We start from the raw sequence: 12,899 nt of genomic DNA, 5'->3' as shown, positions 1-12,899 counted from the left end.
GCGATGATAGCGGCTTTCAAAGCCACATAACCCAGATTTTTCAAAGCTAGCTTCACTAGTCTTAAAACCATTACAGTGATTGACGAAGCAAACACAAGCGTGGAAATGCTAGTCCATGCCAGAACTCAGGTTCCCGTGAGGACACACTAAGATACAAGAAGATAAGATTGTGTTCATATCTATTGCTTGAGTACAACTGCCAAATCATTCCATACTTAATGAATAAAGGCACTGTTCAACATTTTTATCTTTCTCTTCCATGTTTTATTGTATTTACTACAAAGCTTCAGAACCCAGAAAGAAATATAACATTCCTCATTTCCTCATGGTGTTTTTTTTTCCTCAGATGCTCGTTGTTCTGTGTTCTCAAGCCCTGACAAACATCTACTCTGTCTGCTGTCAGGAGATAGAGGATTTAACAAATGGAAAAATACATTAATATATTAGCTGTAAGCCATTTGGTGAACTGGTGACTGAGCCAGGATCCGCAACCTCTGGAATTCAAACACTGAGCTTATTTCTCCAAGCCGCAGCTGCCAAGCGATCACATTTGCAACTGATCTCAGTTGCTCGAGTGGTCAAAGAGAATGATCACAGAGGCTGCCAGAGAACAGCTTAGCCACAGGATCGCTTCTTCACTGGCAGGCTCTCCTCCTCGCTCACATCGCCTAGCCTTTCCTTCAGATGGTTCTGATCTTTCATTCTACTCATCCTTTACATCAAGAAGGGAAAAAAAGAGCTTGTCTGAACAGATCTAGCGAAAAAAAATGCCAAATAAGAACTGCATCATAGTGTAACTAAAGGGGGGGGAGGGAGTATGACGATATTTATCGTCACAGGATTTACAAGTCAGAGCAGAAATCCACTTGTGCTTTAACTGAAAATCATGCAACAAAAACACAGTAAGATGGAGGGACTGAATTCTAACATCTTCTAACAAATTTGACATACCTGACTTTGCTACCTTGTTAGATAATTTATATGCTTATGAAAGGATAAAAATCAAATCACAGTTCTGCTATGCACAGTGGTAACTGCTTCTGTCTGCGTCAGCAGGACAATTTATACCAGGAGTGTGCAGCACACCTTGATCAACAGGAACAGCACTGTCTTGACAATTTGTAAGGAGTTCATTGTTTTCAGCCTGAGTGGAAGAGAGCAAGCATGCAGGAAGGGTTCACAGCTTTACACGGCACCAAGTGTTCCCATGACGCTAAACCCGGCTCTGACCGCAGGCAGCCTACCTCCTCCACGGCAGCGTTACGTTAGTACTGCTGCTCTCCAGGAAGAGTCAACCAGCCCCAGGAAGCTATCACTAAATAGGAATTGGGGGACAGAAGGCATCTCTTCTGGACCAAAGGCTACAGGTAAAGCTACTGGTCCTTCAGCTGCCCCAAAAGGGACCTCCCTTTTCTAAACACAGCCACCTGCTGCTTCTGTTTTCTGAAAACCTGAGATAACCCAAGTACTAACACAAAACAGCATCCCACAACGCACTGCCATTCACCTTGAAACTTTAATTTTGTTTCACACTAAGTAACATTTTCACCACAACAACCCAGGGATGAAAGGGCTGCCCGACTGCCTCGTACAGACAACGGCGAGCAAACACAAAGTTTCAAGGCTGTAAGTTTCCAGTTCTACATGAAAACTCCATATTATCTAAACTATTTGAATCAAAAATACTTAAGAGTAGCTATACCATGACAAAACCATGTTGTCTGCTGCCACAGCAAAATACTGGATTCTGAATCATTTCTCAGAGATACCACAAAAGACCAGGATAATCCCAGTCTTGGGAATGCTGCAGAAGTGTGAATTAAATCAATGCTTTTAAATGCACCAAATTAAATATGCACTACACACTGCGTGAAGGGAGACAGCTAGTGGGATAGGGACACTTCACTGCTTTCTGTACAGGTGCTGGAGCAGTTGTTAAAGCTTCAAGGTTGCAGTCAAACACATTTCCCTAAGAGAGGGCTTTAGGAATGCAAATCTAGAAAAGCGTGTTTAATAATCATGTTATTACCCAGCTTCTGCTCACAGGGCAACTAGCTAAGCATGAGCTAGACCTGTCCAGAGCTGGTCAATGCCCCATCCCTGGAAACATCCAAGGCCAGGCTGGACGAGGCTCTGAGCAATCTGATCCCGTTGGAGATGTCCCTGCTCCTTGCAGGGGGTTTGGACTGGGTGGGCTTTGAGGGTCCCTCAAAGTCCCTCAAACCAGTCTGTGATTCCTGAGAGTCCCTTCCGTACGACCAGTAAACATCTGAGAAGCCTTCCTAACTGACCGGTCCGCACTCTCCAAACCTCTGTTTGCGGCAAACCACCTCTTCAGGGCTGCCCACCCTCATTCTCTCCCCATGCCCTGCTGGGACAGAGGATGCAGTGGGGTAAGCATGAGAACAGGAGGATGCATGGCTGGGAATTAGCTCCGCAACACCAGAGATGGGGGCATTAACTCCCTCGTAACGCCTGCCCACTTGATCTTGGCCATCAGGTCTGCCCTGTGCAGCTCTATCAGACATCCCCCACCATACCCGCTGCAGCCCAGATCTCCTCCCAGATAGCCACTGAATTCTTTGGGCATGACTCAAACGAGCTAGATGACCGATTCAAGAGAGCCAAATTAAAACATCAGCCAGTCTGAAATGCTAGGACACAGCAAAATGACCTACACGTCATCCACTTGAGGCACACAGAAAGAGCAGTCACACTCTCATGTCTTCCAAAGCAAGTAAACAGCCTTTGTCTTCCTAAGGGCAGCACTCACCTACTCTGTTCGGTTTTCCCCAGTCTAATTAACCAAGATTAAAGTACTGGTTCTAGCCTTGCACCTATACCTCTAGAGTACTATTACCTCATATTAGACACCCAGGTCCAAAAGAGAAAACTGAAGTTTTCAGCACAATTATTTTTTTTAAACAAGAACTGTCAAAAAATTGAAAACACAGGGAAAACATGAAGAGCTTGTAAAAATATTTTCAAATGTATGATTAAAGTGATGCCACTTCTGCATGTCAATTGCTCAGTGCTTTTCATAACAGTACTTTAACTTAATATGAAATACTTATTCCAAGAGAAAGCATTAGAGTATTCGAACTCGAGATTTCCCTCAGCCCTCTCATTCCCCTTCTGACTCTTACGTAACTCCTCTGCTTTGTTCACAATCCTCAGTCGCCTTTAGCACAGGACTCCACATGAAGGTCAGACAGTGTTTTTAACCACATCTTTTGCAAGTTCTGGGGTTTTTTTTTGCTAGACCACAGATTTCTAGATTATCAATTACATCTGCTCTTCCTCAAAGAGGAAATGGTCTCCAGCCACCTTTTTCCCCACTGGTTAGAGCAGAGCCATCACACAATCTCTACAGAAATGTGGGTCCCCAAGCCATGCTTTCAAAATTTAAAAAGTTCCCTGTCAACTGACAAACTCCTCTTCTGCTTTTTCATATTCACTGGCTGTTAGCAAGATGAAACGTCATTTCCAAATATAACATAAGTTGTTTGTGCAAAAAAAAAAAAAAAAATGTGAAAAACATCAGGAGAAGAGATGAGCAAAGGAATGACTGCTGAATTCATTATGAGCTTCTCCGAACCAGAATTCTAGCACTTGCACGGTCAGAGACAACAGCGCTATCCCTGTCTGATACTCCACTCAATACGCATCTGAAATAAAACAAAAGATGCAGATGTGTTACAGTTAGAATACAGCTTCTCTTACGACAGCCGTGTCAGTAAGGACATGGATTACTCGCTTTTTCTTACCCCAGTGGCTCAGCTCTTCCACCAGCTACCACGGTTAACAAGTTACATAAGGCAGCAGCCTCAGTAGGTACAACACTCTACTGCTGAAATTTGACAGAGAATGAACCAATCTGCTGGGTACCTCTGTACTACAACAGCAGATTTTCACCACCAGCAATTGCTAAGTGTGAATTTCAGGCTATTCCCTTCAGAGCAGCAGTTCAGTACCCTCACTGCTGGATTACACCCACAGCAGCTAGTTAATGCCAAGGGAGCCATCACAGCGGTGCAGTCCTGCAGCACAAAGTTCTTCCTGAACACCGTAATGGCCTTACTAGAAGAAATAAGCACTGATGATTGGCAAGTATAATGCAGCACAACCTCCAGATTCACCAAAACCAAAGAGGGAGCCCCAGTTCAGCTGAACATCTAGAATTAAAAGCTACATAACAAAAATAAGCACACTGAACACATCAACTTCCTGCTTAATCAGTCAACTGCACAGATGAATGCCATCTCAGTTCAACATATCAGTTCAACCAAAATGTAGGGTTTTGAGGGTTTGTTGCAAAGGCCTTCTGCATCCCACAGCTAAAGCCTGCTTGAAGGTGTTCCACCTCTGCTGTACCCCTTAGCCACACGATGTTTAAAATTTTAGGCTCAAGCACAGCACAAAGCGAGCAGAGCTAATAGAGATGTTCTGCACTTACTCTTGTTACATCTCTTTAGAAATCTCTCTCGGTCTTTTCTGAAGACAAAGGGAATGCAGAAGGGGGAAGAACTTTTTTGTTTTGCTATTTCACTCTCAGTGCACATCAAGTGACTGTACTCTTCAAACTCCTAGAGTAAGATTCAAATTGGATGCAAATGTTTCCTTCCTGGCAGTTTATATTTGGATTTTGGGACGATCCAAGATTAACGTAAAAAGGTCACTGGATAATGAATTTAACACTCCTAACACGATCATCACCAACACCACAAACAAGAGGCACAGGCTCTAGCTGCTCGTGACTAAGGCAGTGCCCTTGACATCTTTCTGTCAAGCAGAACTGACGCAGCAGCGTTTCTCCGCATCCTCTGCCTCCCCAGCACCTCAGCCAGAGAGGCTTTTTGTACGTTTGACAGATGAAAGGTGAAAGGCACTAGGCAGTTCCTTCCTGCTCTGCAAAGTCTGCGTTAGGAAGGTTTTGGCACCTACCTGGGTTAAACTAGACTGGCTATTTTTATTCCTGCATTTCTACCTAAACGCAGAAGGCGCAGGAAAACCCTCACAGCCCATACCCAGGATTTGTCTGTAGCTTCCCGGCAGTTCAAATCACCAGAGCTTCAATAATATGTGAGTAAGAGATACGGCACAGATTCAAGGCTTTGAAGTGTGCAGTGGGAAAATCTGAATCTGGGTAAGTATCAAAATGCAAGTGTCTGATCAGCCCCGCGGGCAGCCCTGTCCCTCTCATCCTCAGGACACGGTGACACCCCCCCCTTGCCCCAAACTCAAGGCTATCCAGTCATCTGCCATTTACTCTGTCATGTCAATGCACTGGGCCCCCCAGGGCTGCGCTGCTGAATCCGCCTGGGGCTGGGAGAAGGCTTTAGCTTCTTTTAGGTCTCTGTGTTTCCACGCTGGTGACACACAGAGCATTACAAGGCACCCAAAAGAGAAACCAGACCAAATTACAGATTCGGTGAGCGCCATGCCAAAGCAGAAGCCCAAGAGGTGACAACTACAACCACGTCCTGAGCTTTGGCACCAGAACAGGACACAGGACTGTAAGAGTGCCATGCATTAACCAGGGGATTTCAAATGAAACCATGTTAGAAGAAGCAAGAAGCATTAACTACCAATGCAGTTCTGCCTCAGAAGTTAAGAGTGTCTTAGTCCAAGAGATTAATATGCATTCTTAAAGTTCAGAAACCTCGTTACCTTTCGACAGTCCTCCACAGCACAGAAATATTTATCTCCCTAATGGGCTCACTGTGGGCCATGGAAGTCCAGTTATGTGCTCCCAGGTCCTCAGACCAAGGCTATGGGAACACGAGTCAGTTACTCAGAGGAACTCAAGACGCACTTGAATTTCAAAGAGTTCTAGAGGTTTCTACAGAAACCTTGGGCACACAGCCTCATGCCTGCGGGAAATACTAAGCGCCTCACTCCCAATGTCTCCCACAAAGGCAGATGCTGCACACATAGGCAGTTCACAAGGTGTGACTGGTAGGAAGCAGTCCCTTCAGGTTTTTTTTCAAGACAACATGGATGTGTGCTTTCACCCCAGCTAGGACCTCTGCAGAACAGGAACCACTGGCCAGGGAATGACTCACAAACCGGGCAGCACTGGCTCAGCTTAAATCACAGGATTTCGTGTCACAGGAAGAATTTCGCCTGAAGACAGCACGAGGACTAGTGCATTGGTTCAACTAACACTACAGCATCTCAAGGTTTGCTAAATCCCTGACAAATAGACTGCTGGGGAACAGAAATAAGTCAAATCCATGACAGCCCTGTGGAGAAACTACAAGTGAGCCTCTCCCATCCATGAGAACCTCTGTCACCACTTTCCGTCTTCAGTGGGCCCCTTTACCTGCCTTCTAATGGCTTCTGACACTGTGAATCATGCACACAGATCACCGTAACTAGCTTGTATTTTCAATACTTTTAATATCAAAGCAGCCAGCAGAATATCATTATTACAGTTTTAGAAGCTGCACAACTTCCTGTTAGTAAGTAGGCAGTTAATTCACCTCCCTCCAGAAAGGCCAAACATGGTGATTCTTCCACGTACACAACACACACGTAACGGCTAACCTGTACCGGTAAGTGAGGCAGCAGCTTCCACTTGCAAATTGCTAAACATGAAACTCAACAGTGCATTTCTTTGGATATATTAATAATGGAAAGAAAACCTAATCTAGGAACAAAAAGCAGAAATAATTTTGTGAAGGATTGAAGCTGCTGTTGAACGTTTCAGACACAAGCTACTGGACTTACCCTGCAGTGACTTTCCCAATCCCTGGCCCAGCTTCCACCCATGTTTCTGGAGTAAGCGGTGTCCAATATTATCCTGACAGACAGAACAGAGAAAACAAACCAAAAATATTCCAATAATATATTCTTCCCTTCCCGCTGACATTTAAACATGTGATGAGCAAGAGATTTTCTACATATATGCATGCAAAAAAATGCTACTGAAAAGGCAATATATGCCCAAGAAAAGGGAAAGACAAATGTCAAAAATTGCTGGCTAGAATTTTTCCAGGGGGACGGGGTATCAGGGACGGTCACTTTCTGATGGTGTGCTGGGCAACTTTTGTGCAACACGTTTAAAATAAAAAAAAATAAAAAAGCAATGTGGGAGAAAATAAAGTGTACCAATAAAAATTGACAGTAAAAAGCATAAAATCAAGCTATTTATACAATCATATCCATCACCTAGACAGCACCACTTAAGATTTTTTTGTAAAGAAAATCCACAATGTTTTTAGTCATTTTGTTTGTGTATCAGGCTTTGATAATACTGAGTAAGTTGTAAGCGCAAGACTGCCCCACCACTAGAAACCAAAACACAATCATAGCAAAATCCAGGCTAGACTTGATTGGGTTTTTTATATATGTATATATATAAACTAGCATGCAGCCAATATTAAACTGAAAAAACAGTGAGGTTAGTAAACCAAAAAAAAAAAAAATCAATTAAATAAAATGAGCTCAAGCACAGACTGGGTGATGCATTTCACATGTAAACTAACAAAAATACTAAGATGTTAGAATGAAACAGGCCTAGCAGTAAGTTAACAGCAAGGAACCATTAGTGCATGTAGGGGAAACAATAAGCACAATGTCTCATCTTCCTAAAAAAAAAAGCTATTTTGGAATAAGTGGAAAAGCACTGATGCAGCAATTAAGTGTCAGCTTTTGAAAATACGGCTGTGTGGAGTTCATTATGGTTTTAATGGAAGATTTCTTCCCCCAGACCAAGAACAAGAGTGCTAATGGCACCCTTGCAGCCATCTAAAGCTGACTGCCTATCCCTTATTGATCAGTTTACCAGCAGTGACCAGCTGTCAGCTCCTCAAAGGACCTTGGTTAGGACTGTGTTCACCTTCTGATCATAGAAAATTAAAACAGATGTTTTCGTTGAGTATTAATTGTCATAAGGCAAAGCACAATTCAAGATATCACAAATATCCCAAATTATAACAGGTCATGAACCCGTGACACTGAGTGGCACATGGACTCTTAAAAAAAAAAAAAAGAAAAAAGCAGCCATATATGCTGCAGGTTTCCTTAATTAAATAACCAAGTCATCAACAGCCATCAGAAATCAGAATAGCAGTGCGGTTTTTTTTTCACTCACTCCACACTGAAAATTACCACACTGTTTGCAGAACTTTGGTGAATCAGCTTGAAAGACACAATATTCCCAAAGATGTTGGCTGCATGGATACATTTTTCCTCAAAAAGATTCTATTAAGTATTAACTAAGGTGTCCGTCGTCCGTCCCCCCCCTCCCCCCCGATATACCAGTAGAGCAACGCACTTCATGTCCCTGTATTTTTCAAGTGCATCTGTCCCGCACTACCGGCTCTCCCCAGGACATAATTAGGGCCACATTAAAAAAGAAAAAAAAAAAAAGTAAAAAAAAGGAGAGGTAAGGAAATGCCTGGTTACAAAAGCTCTATCAGTATATCCAAAAAAAGGGAAAAATGAACAAAGATGGATTCCAACCACAAAAACCACGGAGCAGATTATTGGTTCGGAAGTGTAGGACAAAAAACTTACCTGCAAACATCTCTGCTGCAGCCCGTATCTCTAACGGCCTCAACAACTGGCAGTCCTTCACGCAAAAGGGGCCCGAAGTGGAAAGGTTTTGTGGATAACACACTAATTGTTCTATCATTAATTAGCATTGCAACTGTGTCTGACAAAGGATTACTGAATTCGATTTGAAAAGCCGGTGCTGACAAAAATGGCTGCATTTTCAAAAAGAAAAAAAAAAAAAAAGAAAAGGACAAGGAATGCTTTGCAATCTTTTTGTGAAGTGGAGAGGAGACATTGTGCTGTGTTGTGTTATGAATGCACTAAAATAAACAGACAGATGAAGCAGTATGCTATTTCCAAAAGCAGTGCAAGTGGAGTGAAAGCATTTCCATACGAACCTGGCTTTAAAAACTGGGCTGTCAAAAGAACAGTTAAATGTAACACAAAGTAAGAAACTGTCCAATCACTAATGGTAGTTTTTCTTTTGCTTTGTTTTCAATTCACTGCTTGCAAGTAATGTATTTATTAAAGAAGAGTGAAAGCATAAAATAAATTCAACAAGTCAAGACCAGCTGGGAGATTCAAGAGCGGTGTGTTGTGACTGACACAGTGAAGGGGTAAACAAATGTTAAAGGGAAAAAAGAAAAATTTAGAAGGGTTATACACATTAGCACCACTCTTACAAAGCCACTCAAGAGGATGGTCGCATGTTGTTTGACATCAATCGGAATGACGCCTGAATATTACCCTCTCTGCTCCCAGGAAGGGGATGTTTTCCTCCTCCAATTGCTTCTCTTTGTTTGCTTAAGCAGTGAAACTACCTCCTAATTTTCAATATTACTGATCTGAAATGGAGCATTTTCTGTTTCGCTGAAGACGGAGAACAACCCTAAGAGTTTAATACTGACATTTGACTTGGAGCCTAGTCAGTCTGCTCATTTCCAGCCACATTCTACCTTCTTCCTCCGTTTTAAATCACTATTGTAGACCCCTCACAGAGCCTGACTGGCAAGATTCCTCTTTTGCATAAACGCTGTCCTAAAAATTAAGTTATGGAAGGCCAAGTTTGCGAGGCTCCCACGTGAGAGTCATCCTGCAAAGCGTGGTGGCCTGGGGAGTTAGCCAGGGTTACTGGGACCAAAATTTGACATGGGGCACCAAAAAGCTGGTAGCTTTTTTTTTTTAAACTGCATTTTTAAGTGCAAGTTCTGTAAAAGCGTGGACTCTTTCAAATAGAAAAGATGTCTTTTTCTTACACCAAACTTCCTGTTGATGTCAAGAATTCTCTTTTTAATAAATTATTCTTGTGTTGTAGCAACTTTCCTACAGGAAGAGTTGCACTGATCTCAAAAAATGCTAACAGCCCAATGAGGAAATCTCCCCATTTCTCAGAGGAGAGGTGGCATGAGCCTCCTCCTTTTCTTACTCTATCGTTTTGGAGCTCCTTGTGTTACAGCCACAATAAAAATTACTGAGGCAGCCAATTACTGAGGCGGGATGCTCAGCGTAGGACAGAGTGGCTTGACAGTCTCCTGACAGAACTGTTTACACCTCCTGGCATTACTCTCGCCACTTTGGGGCTGTTCAGTAGAGATCATTTCCATTTACAGATGGAGAACTTTGCATAACAGACGTAGCGTGACTTTTCCAAAAGCGTGTAGGAAACACGGAGGTCCTGACTTCACCAAACTGTCATGGGAGTTGGCTAAGCTACTTTGGAAAATTGTCTTCCAAAGTGACCTTCTCCAGCAGCTCAAACTGGCCTCCCAGTTCCCCATCCCATGTCCTGACAAGATGCCCTTGATTGCTTTCCACCGGTATCAGTGATTCCTGATATCAGGATATCCCCAGCACAAATTTTTGACAAAGGTCCTAGCCTATAGAAAATAAAAGTGCATACAATGAAGAGATGCGTACAAGAACTGAGAGGTTTTAATGATGCTGTATGTGGGATACAATCCGCAGTTGGTGGATTGAGCTGCGTTACGGATAAACCACAAATCAGCTCCCCACGCCACCCCACGTGTCACGTTCACATCGTTTATCTCTCGGCATCGGCAGGAGCCATACGCCTCTTGAGTGGATTGTAAGCTGTGCTGACTGTGTATCGAGGAATCTATAAGCAAGGATCAGATGCTACTGGGTGAACCCATGCAAACAAGAGGTTGAAAAGATTCCCAAAACAAAACCTATAGCTCACTACAGATGACACAATGAAGACTAGAGAGAAAAGCCAAATAGTAATGCTACACCATTCAGCTTCAAGAAGCACATTATTTATAGCGCTGTCCACATATGGCTACTGCTAAATGTCAAATCAGCAGCCTCATCAAATTACACTTTGGAACTAGTGGAGTCCACAGATCTGTACAGATATACGGTGCGACAAAACCCAGCCTCAGCTCCCACCGTCTGCAACAGCCTGTCATCAAACAGCTACCAACTGAAGCCTGAAACCTTGTGTTGTTCAAGGACCTCCTTGTATAACAGCAAGATCAGAGAGAGGGGGAAAAGGGACATTGTTAGTTACGACAAGGACAAACTAACAAGCTCCAGGATAAGTGAGTGATACGCAGTCTCGCCTCCAGCCTGCAACAGCGACAGCTCGGTTTGACTCCCTGGCACCCTGCACGCTGCCTGCACAGGGGAAGGGCCGCTTGCTTGTGTAGGCTCTAAGGGTACACTGCTATCTCCTTGATCTGCACTGCTGGGACAAAGAAAACCATGAATCCAGAGCAACAAGATTCAGTAAACAAGTAGAAATAAGGAATTCAGGTGAAGAAAATCTGGATTCTATTAAAGCTGCAATACTTTGACTTCCCGTTCGAGTACCTGAACTCAGTGCACTTAGAGTATTTTAAAACAAATACATGCAGCTTCTTGAAATTCAAAAAGGGTTAAGTGCTCTGATTTTTCAAGGAAGCCAGACACCAGTGGCTGCACTGATGTGAACAGCCAGTATAAGCGCAGCGTCTTTCAAACCAGAACAACAAAAAGTGTTACTTGTTGGGGGGGGGGGGCGGGGGGGCCGGAAACAACCAGTATCTGCAGCTATGAAGAGTCCATTGATATGAAATATTTTCTTCAATTTAGCAATGGAAAATAGCTGGCATCCCATTTAGGCTACGTACACCCACCAGCTCATGTCAGCTCTATTTTCCATAAATGTACTTTGGTTATAGTCGCATGTTTCAGTCCAGACATCCTTGGCCTAAACAAGCTGTACAAAGCAGGATTTCCAGGGAACAAAAATGCTAGTATGCTAATTGAGGACACATTTCAACATTGTAATGATCTGTAGACTCCCAAACCTATTTTTCCAGCCACCTCTGAGTTGCATGCTGTAGCAGTACAGTCAGCACCTCTCAACAGATAATGCTGCAGAGATGGATCTCACTTCAGCGGTGATTGCCAAACGGAAACTTCCAGTGAAATCCTCTGTCCCCTGGGATTTCCAAATGCAAGCTACCTTTAGTCTTTAAAGCGTTTTCATATTGCTAAGAGGATGTGAGAAGCTGCAAGAAGCACATTTAAGGGAATATACTTAATCCACTCTTCAGGCTGCAGAATAACCAAACCATTAACTGGAAAGTGCTTTGATATGCTATTGTTCTAAACATCCTTCCTCATACAAAAATGTTTGTCATACAAACTATTTCCATAATGTGAAGCATGGGCTCTCACTCATTACTCTGAGCCAATTCCTTTTTAAAGGTCACTTGAATTGCTAACAGACAACTGGGTAAGGATTATAAAACAATTTGTGAATAAATGTTAATATCGCAAATGTTTAGATGTGTAGTATTTGCATACTTGTCCCTCCTCCTTCCCTCTCAACTTCAGTTCAAGGATGTTTTCCACTTCTGGGTGAGCAAACAGCATAAAGTACCTTCTACAGGAAGGTAGAAAAAGCAGTATGAGCATCTCTTTGCTAGGGAAAAATCTTGCAGGAGAGGTACACCACTACACTGACAACAAAATTGTTTCTTCTTTTAATGTGTGCAATCTGCCAATTTAAAAAGCATATAAGTCTTCACTAGTGTGGAAGTAAAATCATTTTCACAGGTGTCAGGAAATATGACAAAATTATTTATGCTTCCCATCTACAGATACACTTCTAAGAATCAACAATGTACTTCATTAAGACAATGTGAAGATTAATCTTAAAAGTGAGTGGTTCGTTTCTGACTGCACTTTCTGACACCAGGCTTGTTGATGACACCAAAAAGCCACCCTGTACAGCAGTCACAGCTTTTCAATTTTGGCATTAGCAGGTGAAGCCAGCTCAAGTGTGCCCAACACAGACCACAGCTGATGCGACAACGCAGAGCACACATTTACTCAGTTCTGTGGCTCGTTCCAAGAGTTTACTGTCCCAAGCTAGGGGTCTTATACCT

General features: G+C 43.0%; 1 protein-coding gene across 7 annotated transcripts in view; it reads right to left on the bottom strand.

The window, feature by feature from the left end:
• The window catches only part of GPATCH8 (G-patch domain containing 8), a 56,299-nt gene that overhangs the window by 25,513 nt on the left and 17,887 nt on the right, over window positions 1-12,899 (bottom strand). For 3 of the 7 annotated variants that reach the window (XM_086766536.1, XM_086766537.1, XM_086766535.1), the window contains exons 3-4: window positions 8,901-8,918; window positions 6,733-6,805 (exon numbers count right to left, since the gene is read on the bottom strand). The exons of 1 other annotated variant lie outside the window; for it this stretch is intronic. Coding sequence is in view for 2 of the 6 variants with exons in the window: in XM_086766540.1 (XP_086622666.1) it covers window positions 6,733-6,805 (73 nt within the window). In the remaining 4 variants the exon portion in view is untranslated. The remainder of the gene's footprint in view (window positions 1-6,732; window positions 6,806-8,900; window positions 8,919-12,899) is intronic. 3 more of the 7 variants (XM_086766540.1, XM_086766534.1, XM_086766539.1) reach the window with 1 other exon arrangement.

This window comes from Chlamydotis macqueenii, chromosome 25 (assembly GCF_036417535.1).
Source record: "Chlamydotis macqueenii isolate bChlMac1 chromosome 25, bChlMac1.mat, whole genome shotgun sequence".
Lineage (NCBI taxonomy): Eukaryota > Metazoa > Chordata > Aves > Otidiformes > Otididae > Chlamydotis > Chlamydotis macqueenii.
The sequence above is the reverse complement of the archived record's forward strand: the minus strand, read 5'-3'. Positions and strand labels throughout refer to the sequence as shown.